The 15,241-nt window shown below is 33.8% G+C and overlaps 1 protein-coding gene across 3 annotated transcripts in view; it reads right to left on the bottom strand.

Annotated features, from left to right (window-relative positions):
* The window catches only part of LOC125062165 (protein NDRG3-like), a 45,427-nt gene that overhangs the window by 7,079 nt on the left and 23,107 nt on the right, over window positions 1-15,241 (bottom strand). For all 3 annotated transcript variants that reach the window (XM_047667846.1, XM_047667848.1, XM_047667849.1), the window contains 4 exons: window positions 4,255-4,396; window positions 2,949-3,095; window positions 985-1,230; window positions 288-372 (listed from right to left, as the gene is read on the bottom strand). In XM_047667846.1, coding sequence (XP_047523802.1) covers window positions 288-372; window positions 985-1,230; window positions 2,949-3,095; window positions 4,255-4,396 — 620 coding nt within the window. The remainder of the gene's footprint in view (window positions 1-287; window positions 373-984; window positions 1,231-2,948; window positions 3,096-4,254; window positions 4,397-15,241) is intronic.

The following is a 15,241-nucleotide window of genomic DNA, read 5'->3' on the forward strand; positions in this document are numbered from 1 at the left end:
TATTAATAGTTTATTAAATATTGGCAAAAAACTAAATGCCATTTTTTTTTCATCTTTAATGGTCTATAACTTTTGCATTTTTTTATGTGCTAATACACGCTTTTAGCACATTTTTCTAGACGTCATTCCGGATCCAATGAGCTATCGCACATAATTTTAAGAGCAGTATCTCTATTTTGTTCCATTTTCAACTTGTCGACTAGACTATTAAGCTAACCTTCGACTTCAGGGATGAGAGTCACACACTGAAGCCACTAGGCCGACATTGCAATTTTATAAACACTCACCATAGCCTTCGCCCTGTAAAAAGAGACGGAATGCCTCAGCCGCTTTACCGGGCTCTTCTTCAAGCACCATTGAGGAGTCAGATATCTGAATGTTAGCAAAAGTTCTTATAGTACCGTTATGATATTCTATTGAGTCTGTGCGGAAAGGGAACCGGTTGGGTGACAGTTACGCGAACTAATATAATTTCTTAAATATATACTTATAATTTTATCATATTATGTATCAAGATACTGATCTTTAATAACGTAACAGTGTTGTCATAATAAAAAGGGTAATTTAGTATTCTGTGAAATCCCACGGCGGTTCTCTTTTCGGACGGATTTTCCATTGTATCCTATTGGTAAGTTTAAAAGTTGTCCTGAGTTTTTAGTGTTACCAGATAATTAACGAAAGCATTTACTATTTATGGCTAAGTGTAAATGAAATACTAGGTAACGTTACAGAAACCACGGTTACATTTTGTATAAATTAGGATTGAGCGAAATGTACTTTTAAACCCGAATGAGATTATTATATTTTCATATACCAAGTAAAGTGACGTAAAAATTAAGTGTTCTGTTTAAAAAAGTATATACAAAAACGCCACCACTTTGATCTTAAACTACGCAATGGATATTAATTAAATTTTCACCAATAAACAAGAAAATGTTAAATTCAATATTATTTAAACAACTTAGACTTATTATCATTACACACCTTCATCCAAGCAGACATAGAAGGTTCCAGGCGGCTGTTAAACGTGACCGTAGCTTCCACAAATGGCGACAGGGCACCAACTATATTCAAGACAGGTATCTGCATGGTCGCACTATCGCGAGAAAGACGCAAGTCCTGCCTCTTCCCAAAAACATCGATGAACATTGCCACGTTTACTGGGTTCGGAATGTTTGCGAACTGGTAACGATACTTCGACACTACATTTGGATTACATTCCTCCGGTATCTGTGAAATAATTTTTCTATATTATTATATTTTTATCATCATATAATTTTTCTATAGAGAAATGTTTTAACATCGACATAAGATAAAACAGAGTTCAAGAGTCCAATATATTTAATGATTTATTATAAGGCCGAGAATGGTTAAAAGCAGTATTAAATCGCAGTGCTTTTCACCGAACATATTGGTAGCAAAGTCGGCAAACTCTTCATCGAAACGCTATGTATCAAACCGGGTTTGTGCAATTGATTAACCATTGAACTCGTGTATTGAAAAGGTTAAAAATTCTTAATAAAAAACGGATCTATGAAAAAAGCTTCATAAATAAGGCTTTGTCTTTAAATCGCACAGCAATCGAATATCGATTATAAATTGCGCAAGCTGCAGTGTTCGCTAGAATAATTAACAATGTTCGCAAATGTCACAATACACTTCAAATTTATTTAAAGGTAATTTACAAGATAGTTAAATACAATAGCAAGCAGAAACACGTGAGAAAAAAATAAGTATCATTCAATAGGATCGCAAGGACACGATATAACAGCGCTCAATGAGTGATTTTAATAATTTAGTTTTGATATTACATATTTATTTCCCGGATGTTTTGCCACTTCTTTCGAAAGGTTTACGTTTCATCCCGCGATAATGCAATAAACACATAACAGTTATGAATACGACAGAACAATGCAATTTTTGAAGTTATACTTTTTTGGGGCGTTAGGGAAAAATGATGAGAGTAAATTTTAAAGATGCGCGCGCACACCGTCACAAAAAACCGACACCCTGAAGTTAGCTATAGTCGACATTTAAGTTTTTTCTATTGTTAGTGTCGTTTTTCTACAAACGTAGAATTTTTTTTTAAAGATTTTTATGTTACGCCAAAGAAGTATAGCTTCTAACGCGTGTGTATAAGTACACACACTTTTTTTTTAAATTCCGCTTTTGTTTATGTTTTACATACGTATTACGGTAGTTTGGGTATACAGTAGAACCTCTATAAGTCGAACATCAAGGGAGACGCCAAAAAATTCGAGTTATAGAGTTTTCAACTTATGGAGGATTTCGACTTAGGCGGATTTTGATTCGACATAAAGAGTTTGAGGTTTATTTTTAAAAAATTTGAGTTAGTTTAAGTCTAAAATGTTTTCTAAGAAACAATAGTGTACTCACATTGTCGGCAAGTTCTTAAAGTCGGTAACTTATTTTTGTTCGAACAATAGAGATAATAAATTCCAAATGATCAAGTTGTAAAGGTTGTAAAATAAAACGTTCCTATGTTCGAGATACAGAGGTCAAATTTAATTTTTCGAGTTATAGAGTGAAAATATGTACCAAAATGGCTTGGAGGGACTCGGTGATTATTTCGAGTAACAGAGGGTCAAGATTTCAAGTAATGGAGGTTTTGGTGTTTTAAGGGAAGGGAACAAAACATTTTTTCGAGATTTGGAGGTTTTTGACTTATCGAGGTTCGACTTAACGAGGTTCTACTGTAGATAGAAAAATAATACATATATCAATCGCAAGCAGGCGCTTTATAACATATATTATGATGAAATCTATAATCTATAAAAGTAATTAAAACCAGTCAGACCTACATATTTATATTATATATTGCATATTATCTGCATCATGTCATTATTTATTCGCTGGAGTCACGAATGATGTAGTGCGACTCATAATGTATAAACCAATCGTAAACGCATCGCAAAAGTTATACTCACTCTTCCAAAATGGTGCCAAAGCAGGAACTCGACAGCGGACTCGCACATGCCGCGCCTGCGCATCATTCGGCACGTCATTTTAAAATAGGCCCAGTCCAGCCACCCCAGCTGTGTCGATGTGCAGTTGATCAGCGCCAAGCCCTCCATCTAAAACCGTTGAGTTCATCTAATAAACTTGTAAGTCATGTATTACTTCGCTATTTCGCAAGCTTATAGTAGTTACAGAATGTAGAGTCTTTTTTGTTTATTTGCAATATGACACAATAACGACAAGGATCAATGATTAATATGGAACATACAGCTCATAGGACATTTTGGTTTAGATTGTATGTACATATTTACCCAAGAGTATTGAGATTTCCGCCTTATTCATAAAATCTAAATTAGTATAAATGCACTAAGTCGTTTGTCTCTTTCTGTTAAATTGTATTTAAGCTGTGAAGAAAATTAAGAGCTTTTTTACGACTATCGAAGCTACGACAAACAAAAAGAATGGTCAAAATTATTTTACAATTTGTACGGTTGACAATTGGCATTGTCTTTTACGACCAACTCTCTTGGGCTTACATAGCCATGATATAAATCATTAATACGCTGTTCTCTTTTATTTATAGTAAACGAATATTTATTGCAATCAGAATCCACGATACACATTTTCAATACACCCCACATATACGTAGTCTAAACAAAGACCTGCCGACATAGGATACTATGTCGGCAGCATTTCAATATCCAATTTAACAATGAAACAAACCATTATAACAATACATTGCTATTAGCCAATAATACATATCAATTTCATATGTGCCGGTAATAATTACACAAGCCACGAAACCACTAACCAGCTCATTGTTCGACAAACACTGATCATACGCCTACATATTATAAAATCGATTTCATTTACACCTTTTGTTAATTGGAGCCAGTACGTTGCAAGACCTCTACTTCAATTGACCCCATTCTTCGCGCTTACATACATTGGACAAATTGTATGGGCTAGGTAATTTATTTAATCAAAATAACGTGAATATTTGTTAAATGTTTTTTTTAAATCTTGTCTGCAGAATAAGCTTTAAGCCTTATTGAAAATTCAATATCAATGACATGACTTACGTACTCGTTTTGTACAAGTTATAAACTACTTAAGCTATTTAGTAAAGAATTAAAAAGCTTACGAATTAGAAGCATAAACAGGTTCACAGCTTTCTTATCAGCAGCAAAGCTGCACAGTTCTTTATGCATTTAGTTTAAATGAATATACCAATAAATATAAGATTATTTGATGTCTAAAAAGTATTTTATGTACCTTGGATGGGTTGTTTATAGCGTATCTAGCGAGGATATTAGCACCAGCTCCGACTCCCAAACCGATGAATGTTTTAAAACCAAACCGGGCTTGAACATATTTTATTTGACTTGCGAGCTCATCCAGCGTTGGGTAAGTATAACTGAAACAAAGCGTTGCAAATTACAACTCCACTTATTAGAATTAATTGGGGCCAGGTAGGACGTCAAGTGTATCTCGTCTTTTTAAGAAAAAAGTAACCTTTTTAAAAAATGTAGACAACTTTAAAATATAAATCTCTTATACTTATTATCTCTTGAAGACTTTCGCCTCTTGACGTTTTTTTCCTAGGATTACTTGGAGTGCACGCTTTCATGCAGTAATAACGAACTGTGAAAGACGGTTTATTTATGTATTTGCAAAAATATAAAGGAAGGAACTGATACTCGCCCTTTTGCAGATAAACTCGAAAATGAATTTATTTAAATATTTATAGTCGCTTAGTGAACGTTCGAGTTTATTATTCGTACTGTTACGTAAGACTGCGGCATCAAACGCTGTACGTAGGGATAACCTAATTCGTTTAAGTTACGAAGATTTCTGATAGCTCACAACTTAAAGTACATGTAATAGACGTTAATTGCAGCTTCGAAAGTTTCCTTACAACTTTGATTAAGAAAAATATTCTATGCGATGTGAATAGAAATTCAAATAACGTGATCTAATTTTGATGAAAGCTATACGTTTTGAATAAATAAGTACCTACCTGAAGAGTTTGTCCTCAATCAATAAGGTTATACCTAAAATCTAGATCTAGACTATTGCTTATTATATATATATATACATATATATAGGTGTAGTTTAAAATGACATCACTAAATTGGAACGCGAAAATTCGTTGTTTCGTTGCTAGGTTCATATACATGACGGGACCATTGTGTTAAATAAAAGATCCCAGGGACCAGCGTTTGTACGTAACTAGTACCGAGTACCATCAAGTATTGAGCCGGTTACATAACACTGCGGTACCAAACACGAATAACCCTAGTTTTGTTCGGGGTTAGGGCTGACGAAGGACGGTTAATGAAACTAGAAGATATCAATACATATTTGGAAAATGCAGACCAATGTAGTACAGCACAGCTATACTTCTATACTACTATTATAAAGATAAACTGTTTTATTGTGTATTTGTAACGAAAATTTATTCCATTAAGAAACAATACACACAACATATGTTTTAATAGAAAAAAACACAATAAAATGAAAACTTATAGACGTATATTTATAAATCTTAAGGTATGAAGACCAACCCAATGTAATATTAATTGAACAGCCAGGGCGTGAACGCGCGACCTCAGGCTAGGCTTACTACTTTTAACTTTAGTAGAATCTTACTTAAGAATAGACCATGTAAAAGTCTTAACACATATTTTTATAGTTTTTTATTCAAACATTTAATAATTAAGCTAAAATAATTATCTACTTTAACTGAATTCCTTTTATGTATAATTAGTTCTTACTACTCCAGATAATTGAATGGTGAATACGCTATTTTCTGAATCGAAGAGCTTGTTTTCATAAACCCTCACATTGTGTGGTATAAGTATAAAAAGAAAGGAGAATTGGAGAATAATTGGAATAATTTTCCACTTTTCAGTGCACGGAGCGTTGGCATTGGCCTAAAGGATTCCTTAGAGAAATCTAATTGATGATTTATGTATTTAATCGTTCTGCTTTTTTATCTACTTTGGCACTTCTTTCTGTCTCGTCTTAGGTTTTGGGTAAGGATTTAAACAAAAAGTTCTACTTACTCACCCTACTGTCAAAATGCCATATCATTTTACAGACGACACGTCGTTTTAACAAAGTAAAATTTACTATTCCATATGCCTTTTTGATATACACACAATTATCACTATAATCTGCATTTATAATAAGGTATGTTATATGATAAATTACTCCCTAGTGATTCCTATGTGGGAAGGCTCGTAGTCTAGCCCGCGCACCCACCCATAGAAGCTCCGATTGATATTTAGTAGTACACAAAAAGTCTAGAGACTGACTGACTCATTACGGGAGTTATAAGGATAAAAATGTAAATACATAAATTTTTCATATATTATATTATTATTTTATATATTATTAGCTGATAAACTACTGTATGATGATACAAGAAACTACTGCGGAACAGCAACTTCTAATTAGATTTATACTAAAAGGGTTTATTTTTTTACTTTTTATATAATATACGCCTTAGAATAGGGAAATCCGGAATGGTGACACGTGTTCTTGATCACGTTTGAGGGAACGGGACTGAGTAGGCAGTGGTGAACAATGTAACGCAGTAATCAATTCGTATGTATGTTAGCTTACTGTCATTTGTAACATTTTATTTTATTTAAACGAGATTCTAGATTTACAAGTGCCATTAGACCAATTGGGCTAGTTTCTACTCTGCATGCTCTTTTGTTTAGTTCTCAACGTCTTTTTTTAGGCCGCGGCTTACATTTTTCATTACAGGCTGGCGAGCAGTCTTTGCCTGACAGATGTCGCGAATTTTTGGGACTTACGTACCATTTTTTAATTGGTACTCACACAGCTGGTGTTCATAGCTTTAGTTTAAAAAAATTGGGGGTTAGCAGGCCGAACAAAATTGTCTAGTACGAAACACAGAAATCTTAGACCAAGACCAAAGGTTGTAGCACTGTATTATTCATATGAGAACCCCAGCCTAACTAATCACTTATAATTATCTAGTGCTGTCCGCGTCCAATTCTATGTTATTAACGTAGTACGAGTAGTTTAGTGTGTATAACAGGCTGTACTCTATTGCCTTTAAACGTTCAATTTACTTTACAGAACCTAACGTATAATTTTGAGTTGTGTAAACGTTGATATTTGCATGAATTATGAAGTTTAAAATAAAATTATTATGGTTAAAAATTATTCGATATATACGTATTTATCTACACTTAGGTAGTTTATTATATGTCTGGTATAACAACAGCACTGTCACACCGAATGTCCCGTATGTAGTGGGTTCTCCCTTTATTTTTCACTAAATAATATAACGCATATTTACCCTCATTTAGTTTTATAAACAATAAAAATATAACCCGTATAAATATCTAATGACAAACAACCTAACCAATTTGTTAAAGACACTGGAAGGAACTAGCGTTTAAGATACAGGCTAGGCCTAGGCCTAGAAAACACAACGATTCGTTGCATATTGTATGTTTATAACCTTTAGAATGTAAGTACCAAATGTTTTTTCGTCAAATAAAGTGTTTTTTTTTTATATCTTTAGACTTACTTAATAGATGATAAATAGGCAGCAGCTGAGCTTCTACGTGAATGTTAATAGATGGATTTATTTATTTATAAAAGCAGACGCTCGGCTCACTGATACAAGAAAATTAAATTACATTTCTAATGTGGCAACCACTTATGCACGTTTAACACACACGATGAGATAAAAAAAATAAACAAAACAATTTTATTATAAAAACTGAATGAAAATCGATTTCAAAGTATGATGAGCAACTAAGGATATCCAGACTTAGCTCGTTTATCAGAATGCGTAATCTGTATATCGGTAAGTTTTGGCCAAAACGCGTTCGTCTGAAAGGAGGGACAAATGGGATGATCTAGGGGGGGGGGGGGAATATAGTAATGCATATGGGATTGATAAACTCCACTGTTTTTTTAGTAATTTATCAAAAAAAAACAAATTTAAAAAATTCGTAGCTGAAAACAAGGCCCAACCTACAAAGAGTACAAAATTACCACACGTAAATTAGCCGTTATAACGAAAACTTTGGTTTATTTTAACAACGACTATAAAATAAGGACTTGACGTTCACGATAAATTCAGTTCATTGAATATGCTCATAGCAATTATACCAAACATTAAACCGTGAAATCGAAATTAATTAGTAACATTCGGAATATGATTTAAATGGATAGGAAAAGTGATCTCAATACATTTATTGAGTCGTCGTATGAATCTGACGATTATTTATGTCTTTTGCGAATAGAAGACAATCAACCTCCACAAACTTCGTTATAACCATTCTTCTCTTGTGTTCTTTACACCGAAACAATCAAGACGGAATTATAACGCCCTTTAGTGATATAAAAATTCGAACACTAAGTTACATTTTCTTTTTTAGTGTCTCTGCTCTGAACTGATACCACCTTAGTACATATTTATTATTAATAAGAAATTAAGTTTAATAGACTTTGCAAAGAAAAATCCCGGTTCGGCATTTGTGGTTGTTTCATTGAGAATTTATGGGTACCTGCTAACTAACTAACTAACTAACTACCTAAAGCGGCGAAAAACTCTTCTTACTACCGGATTTTTTATTTACCAACAGATTACTCTTTGCCGCTATAGTAGTAACCTCGCGTTAGTAAATAAATCAACGACATTATTAAATGACTAACAAACACAATTTCACCGAAATCGTGGGTCACTGACACCTTTATAAAGGTGTATAACAAAAATGTATATGTTACAGTATTAGGCTAATTTTTAACCCTCGTATGAACTCAGACCAATGAATTTTCTTTATACGCAATTTATACTTGCGTAGGACGTTAGGATCGAGACCTAGATCTAAGTATGACTCTGTGTGAAAAACTAATGAACTAATTATCAATTAAATATACAGAATAAGCCAAGACTTATTAGGGGTTGTCGCGTTGGATGTAGGTACTCATCCATGATAAAACTACAATCAAATATTTTGATTTCACATCGCAGCCCATAAAAACTAATGTGTTATCGTTTTCTTTATGTGTAATGCAGAATTGTTTTAAGTTAAATCGACACCATACATACCACATTTTCGGGAAACTCTAGACATAGAGCCTTCTGCCTAAGACGCCAGGCTGTCGCGACATTCAGCAATAAATGCAGTTTATTCACCTATCATGGGGGAATTAAAGTTTAGGCGACATAAGTAACTATTAAGGTTTTCTGAAGAGTAGATCTAAATTGTTCATAGAAAAGACTGTTTTAATTTCTGATAATAATTATTAGCGTAAATCATTTACACGTAGTCTAAAGGGTTAATGAGAAATGGATCGTCATATTTTATAAATAATTAAAGTCTATTACAAAAATGTTTACGTATTTATAGTATTCATTATTATTTATAAAACAACCTTCATCTGAAGTCTGAACTGACCTGTCTCTTGCGTACGCGACCTGTAAATACACGGACGGACAGAAAGAAACAAAAACGTACGTTATTTTAGTCAATAACACTAATTGATTTATTATACATCCTTCTATTTAAAAATAAATAAATAAAGTTAATATTTTTGAATAGATAGATAGAAGTTTCAATTTGTGTAAACAAAGCATTAATCAAAAATACTAATTTATCTTTCCATCTTATCGTGCAGACACCGGTCGCGCCGCTGTTGTATAAATAATTAGCCAACAAATGATTCCCTCAAGTGTTTCGGGTATAAACGATCATCAAGTCAAGAGTTCGATGTCAAAAATCGATTATAAGTGTCATTTGGTTAAGTGTTATAACTTATAACGGTTTAAGGTTTGGACGAATGCCACCTGGAGGGATAAATAACTAAATTCGCTTAGAGGAAACCTTTTTAAAATATACAAAACTGCTTTCAAATATACATTTTTTTACACCCAGGCACCGGCTTAACAACTCATGTGCTTTGGTGTAATCATAGAATTTCTAAAAATAATAAATGAAGTGAAAGGAAACTTAGTTGGACAAGACATAGTAATTCTCTGTGTAGGTAAGTAGGTGGTCAGTTAAGTGATACCGCCGCCCACACAACATTTGCATGCATTCGTGATGGATTTTGCTGACACGCTCAATTGCTACCTGAGTAAACTATTATTTAACTCGATCGAGGATTACTAATAATCATATTTTGACTTTGACTTTTGGCTTGGACGTACCGTACATAAAGTTACTGGCTTTCGACAAGGAATATCTTGGATCACTGTCTGATCAGGATGGAAGTGAAAGAGAAATCAAGAGAACACAAATAGCATAACGCATAGCAAGATAATAAAGTCTCTAATACTGAGATGAGAATTTTGCGTACGTTGGTTTTCTCTATGAACAATTCGAGAACAAGACAGGAAAAAGATTGATGCACTGGAAATATGGCGCTGGGGATGAGTCGCATACCGTGGACCGCTAAATGAACTAACCAATCAGACTTGGATCAAATCAAAGTTCGTACGAGACCCTCGACAACATGCTATAGATACATGTTCTTATCTTACCTTGGTCATATCGCCCGTGAACCAGATAACCTGGACAAGCTGGTTGTGGGGAAGAGCGCCAACCCGCTGGTCACACCAAGTCATAATTCTCACGGGTCTCTCCATAACAGCTGCGCTAAGGAAAGATATAGACCGAACAAAGTGGAGAGATATCACTAGCAGGGCAGCAGTCACCTTTCAGTGACGCGACCTTCAGCAATGAAGAATACGACTGAGAAGAAATATAGTTACGACTGAAAAAATTATTAAGAGGTCACTTACAAACCCATGTTTAATTTCTTTGAAACGTTTTAATAAACTTTGTGGTCTTTGAATATGGACCAAATGCTTAACCAGGCCGTTAGTTCTTACTTATAAAAGGTTTTAAAGGATTTTATTAAATATCATTTTTAATGAATAATTTTTAATAAGTGTTTAACACTCACTAGGGTTAAGCAGTCTTTTACAGAGGCATTGAAGAGCTTTTAAAGATTCCATTTTCTCTTAAGACTTTTAGAAGATTTCGCACATTCAAGTCTAATTAAATGCTTTTATATTATTTTCACGTTAAGAGCCGTTTAATTCTAGCTTATTCTGACCTAGAGATGCAAAACTCTATTAACAATGATATATAATATGAAAATTGATTGATTTCATAAGATATCTAAATAAGTGAAGTCGGGCTTTATCCTCGGGGAAATTTACGGCAAGAGACAAGTACAAAATAAATGTAACATAAGTCATTGAAGGTTTTCCCGTTCATATTCGACCTTTTTCTTTCGTTACTTTTTCATATTAATTAACATTAAAAATATTGTTTAGGTGCGTTAGGCCTACTTGTAAAAAAAATTAACCTCCCACTCTTATTATTAATTATTTTTGTAGGCTACTGCTAGACAACAACATTATTCCTTAAAGCTGAGCTTTCGAATACTGGAATTACCATTTGAATATACGTGAAGAAATACATCGTGTGGAAACTGGCATAGAAAACATTTGTGTCACAGGACTGCCTGGAACGAAAAATTAACAAGGAAACTGAAATCTGAATATAACAGGAAGAACGGTTGTATGAAAAAAGTAGCTTTTAAATTCACAATTAAAATAACGTTGTTTCAGCTTCTTGCAAAGACCATCTCTAGCGCCTAATCAAAGCTTCGCACTCAAAGGAACGCTCTGCATGATCCATGAGTTGTTCATAAGTTTGCTTTTCCTCGACTTGTGTACGTACGCGCTATTTGAGTATATTAATTCTAAGCGGTAATAATTAGACTTGTTAATTGTATTATAAAATTAATCCATGAATAGCCTAAACATACGTCTTCTTCTGTTACCGCTGTTACATAAACAAACACAACAGAAAATAATATGGAGAAACCTGAAAAACTACCGCGTAGCGGGTCAGTGAATGGGCTAGGTAAGCTTTCTTTGGTTTTTATACTATTTTAGAATTAAATGAAGCAAAAAGGATATTTATAAAACGATTTCTAAAAGGATTGTCGTTGTTTATTATTGATAAGAGTTTTAAGTTCAAAACGTAATTTTATTGTTTTTGTTTTAATTGTAATTATCGAATAACATTTTACATTACCTATCTAGATATTGTTTCAGTGAGTATTCCTTTAGTATTGCAGTTTTACACACGTATTAGGGGGTTCGATTAAAGACAGTGTTCTGTAATTAGAATGTGTTTATATATAAGAGTTTTGAAACAACGTAGTATTATTTTTTTATTTATAGGGCAAACGGGCAGGAGGCTCACCTGATGTTAAGTGATACCGCCGCCCATGGACACTCTCAATGCCAGAGGGCTCGCGAGTGCGTTGCCAGCCTTTTAAGAATTGTAGTGTAAATGTAAATAAACTTGTATAATATAAGGGCTTATTAATTTAAGTCCCCAAATCCGAATATTACATGCCCACGCCCCAGTTCATATTAAACAGTATAACAAGATGAAATTATTTATATGATTAAGGATCATTAATACAATAAAAAAACATGCGTATATTGTCGTTAATTCTTGTATCATATTTTTGTAATTTGTTTGCAGGAAATCCAATGGCCAATATAAACGATATTAATACTTTGTATTTATGCAGATTGACACACGCTGAACAAGGTAACGCACAGTTCACCGGGTTATCTCGACTTTGGTATTAACGATGTTATTTCTATGGGAATTCTGTGTAAGGGTTGTATCATCTATATTATTACTTATAATATTTTAATACTTTAGAATTTGTTTCATGAATGCATAAGTTTATAGATAGTCTATCAAGGAAGGCTTACGTGGATGATATATATATATAAAAGGGTGCGTGTACTTATGTACGCGCGTAAGAAGTTATACGTCTTTGGCATTATTAAAAATAGTTTTTGATTGCATGCAAATAATTAATTACAATTAAATAATCAAAGACTAGAAAGGAGTCATTATAGTCAATAAAGTTCAGTTTACATTTGAAAAATTCAATAAATAAATATTTATTATTATTCTATTACATTAAGTGTAACATAAATACTATTATTATTCGAATGTTGTTTTTAAATTATGTCTAATGCCGTGGCATCTTCGGTGGGCAACTTCATTCTGTTAATTTTGTGTCACGGTGCGCGCGCATCGTAAAATTTCACTATCATCAATTTTTCATAACGCGCCTAAGGAAGTATAACTTCAAAAACAAAATATATATAGTTAAAAAGGCAAACTATAGAACAGTTTAAATTAACTCAGTGTTATGAAGATTTAACAGATTTTTACATAATAAAAAGTGACACAATATGCCTATTATTATCCCTATACAATTACGTCACACAATTTGTAGAAGTGTGAAAACGAGACCCTCTCACACTGCACCTGCACAATGCACCTGCACATCTAGAATATATACGTATAAACTATTTAAAGCTTCAATTTTGATAACATACATGCTCTTTTTGCAATAAGTATGAATGGTAAATTCTTATCCTGTAACTTCAATAGCAATACTGAGTATTCGTACCAGGTAATTACTTGCGTCATCTCTACGAAAAGAACATCAAAGGTTTCGTCGTTAGACGACGTCATTAATATAAAAGCACTTTTTGAGAGTGCCAATTATTGAGTCAATCATTGAAAAACGGTAACGACTAATCCGCACAACGGTCGAGACTTAAAAATTTTGTCGCAAAACGGAGAGCTGGATAAAATATCGCACGAGAACAAAACAATATTTTTAATTGCTAGATGCTTCAGCAATTGAGTTAAAGTGGAGTTATTTAGTTTAAGTAATTGCAGTGGACAATAAACGAATACACAGAATGTCTTGGGTAACATGCAGAGAACTAATTTGCCAGCTCTCTTAAAGTTGATATGACGAAGCCTGGAAAAATATACCTACGTTCATGATAATTAAGTACATTAACATATGCGAGTTCCGACTCTAATAAACTAGAGATTAATAAACTAGATTTTTTTATAGCACAGGGGGCAAACGAGCAGGAAGCTTGCCGCGGAATACCGCCGCCCATGGACACTCTCAATGCCAGAGGGCTCGCGAATGCATTGCCGGCCTTTTAAGAATTGGTACGCTCTTTTCTTGAAGGCCTAAGTCGAATTAGTTCGGAAATACTTCAATGGGCAGCTGGTTCCACATAGTGGTGGTGCGCGGCATAAACTGCCCTTAAAACGCTCAGTTGTGGAACTACGGATAAAGATAAAGAAATCGTTGTAGGCGCCTACTTACCGCTACGTTTAAACTACTCCGTTATACCCCAAACTCCCAAGCGAAATTAAAGAATTATCACGGAATAAATTCAAACTCTCGTTAAGCGTAAATTAATCAATCAAGTTTTTTATAAATTTGACGATTATTTAAATGATCCTAATCCTTCGGCTTGATTTGCTCCAGTTCAATTATTTATGGTTGCTCTGCCGTACTAACAATTTGTATGACTCAAAACTTGGCGATTAAAAAGAGTGGCGCAGTGTTTGTTGCCAGTTCTTCTCGCCCGGTCTACGCCCTTGGCTTGCGAACTGGTAGTAAATGTAAATTAATTAATTACTAGAATTAATTTAACATCTTTTCTGTTGACGTTGAAGTGTACTTGTTACCTATATGAATAAAAGTTACATTGAGTTTGAGTTTATCTAGCAGTCGCACACAGGGTTCATTATTATAATGGAAGTTAAATAATAACGGAACGCTTACCAACTAGCTGTGTAGTTAGTGATGTTCCTGAGATGGGTTCAAGCCCCTGTTGGTAATAAGACCGTCAAGGTTTTTGATGTATCAATGTCAATTGGAACCAGGTTATATTAATAAGTGAATTGTAACTTTTGAAAAGGGCTTTTAGTTTTTACGTAGAAAGTGCCTACGAACCCAGAAACCCAGAAGGACCAATTGTTATTTTTCTCCATGTGTGCAACAACCAATTGCTCGGAGATAGCAAACATTGTGTAAAAACATTGGTTTAAGCCTAAAAACCGATCAGGCACTCAAGACTCATCAACTGACTAAAAAATAAAGAATCTTTCTTTCTGAACAGTTAAACAGATCTGAGTCCAAAACTCATCAGAGATTGTAACTCCATTGGGTTATAACAAAAGGCATGACTTGGCGCTAAGTGACTTCCCTATGTCAAAAACACTGGATTTGACATACGAGTTGCATTTAGAGCAAAGTCGCGAGCCTTAGTGTTTACTTTCTAACTAGAAACGTCTTCAAATGTACGTAATATTAAGTTTACTCTCTAAATTAATTA

Source organism: Pieris napi, chromosome Z, assembly GCF_905475465.1.
Source record: "Pieris napi chromosome Z, ilPieNapi1.2, whole genome shotgun sequence".
Taxonomy (NCBI): Eukaryota; Metazoa; Arthropoda; class Insecta; order Lepidoptera; family Pieridae; genus Pieris; species Pieris napi.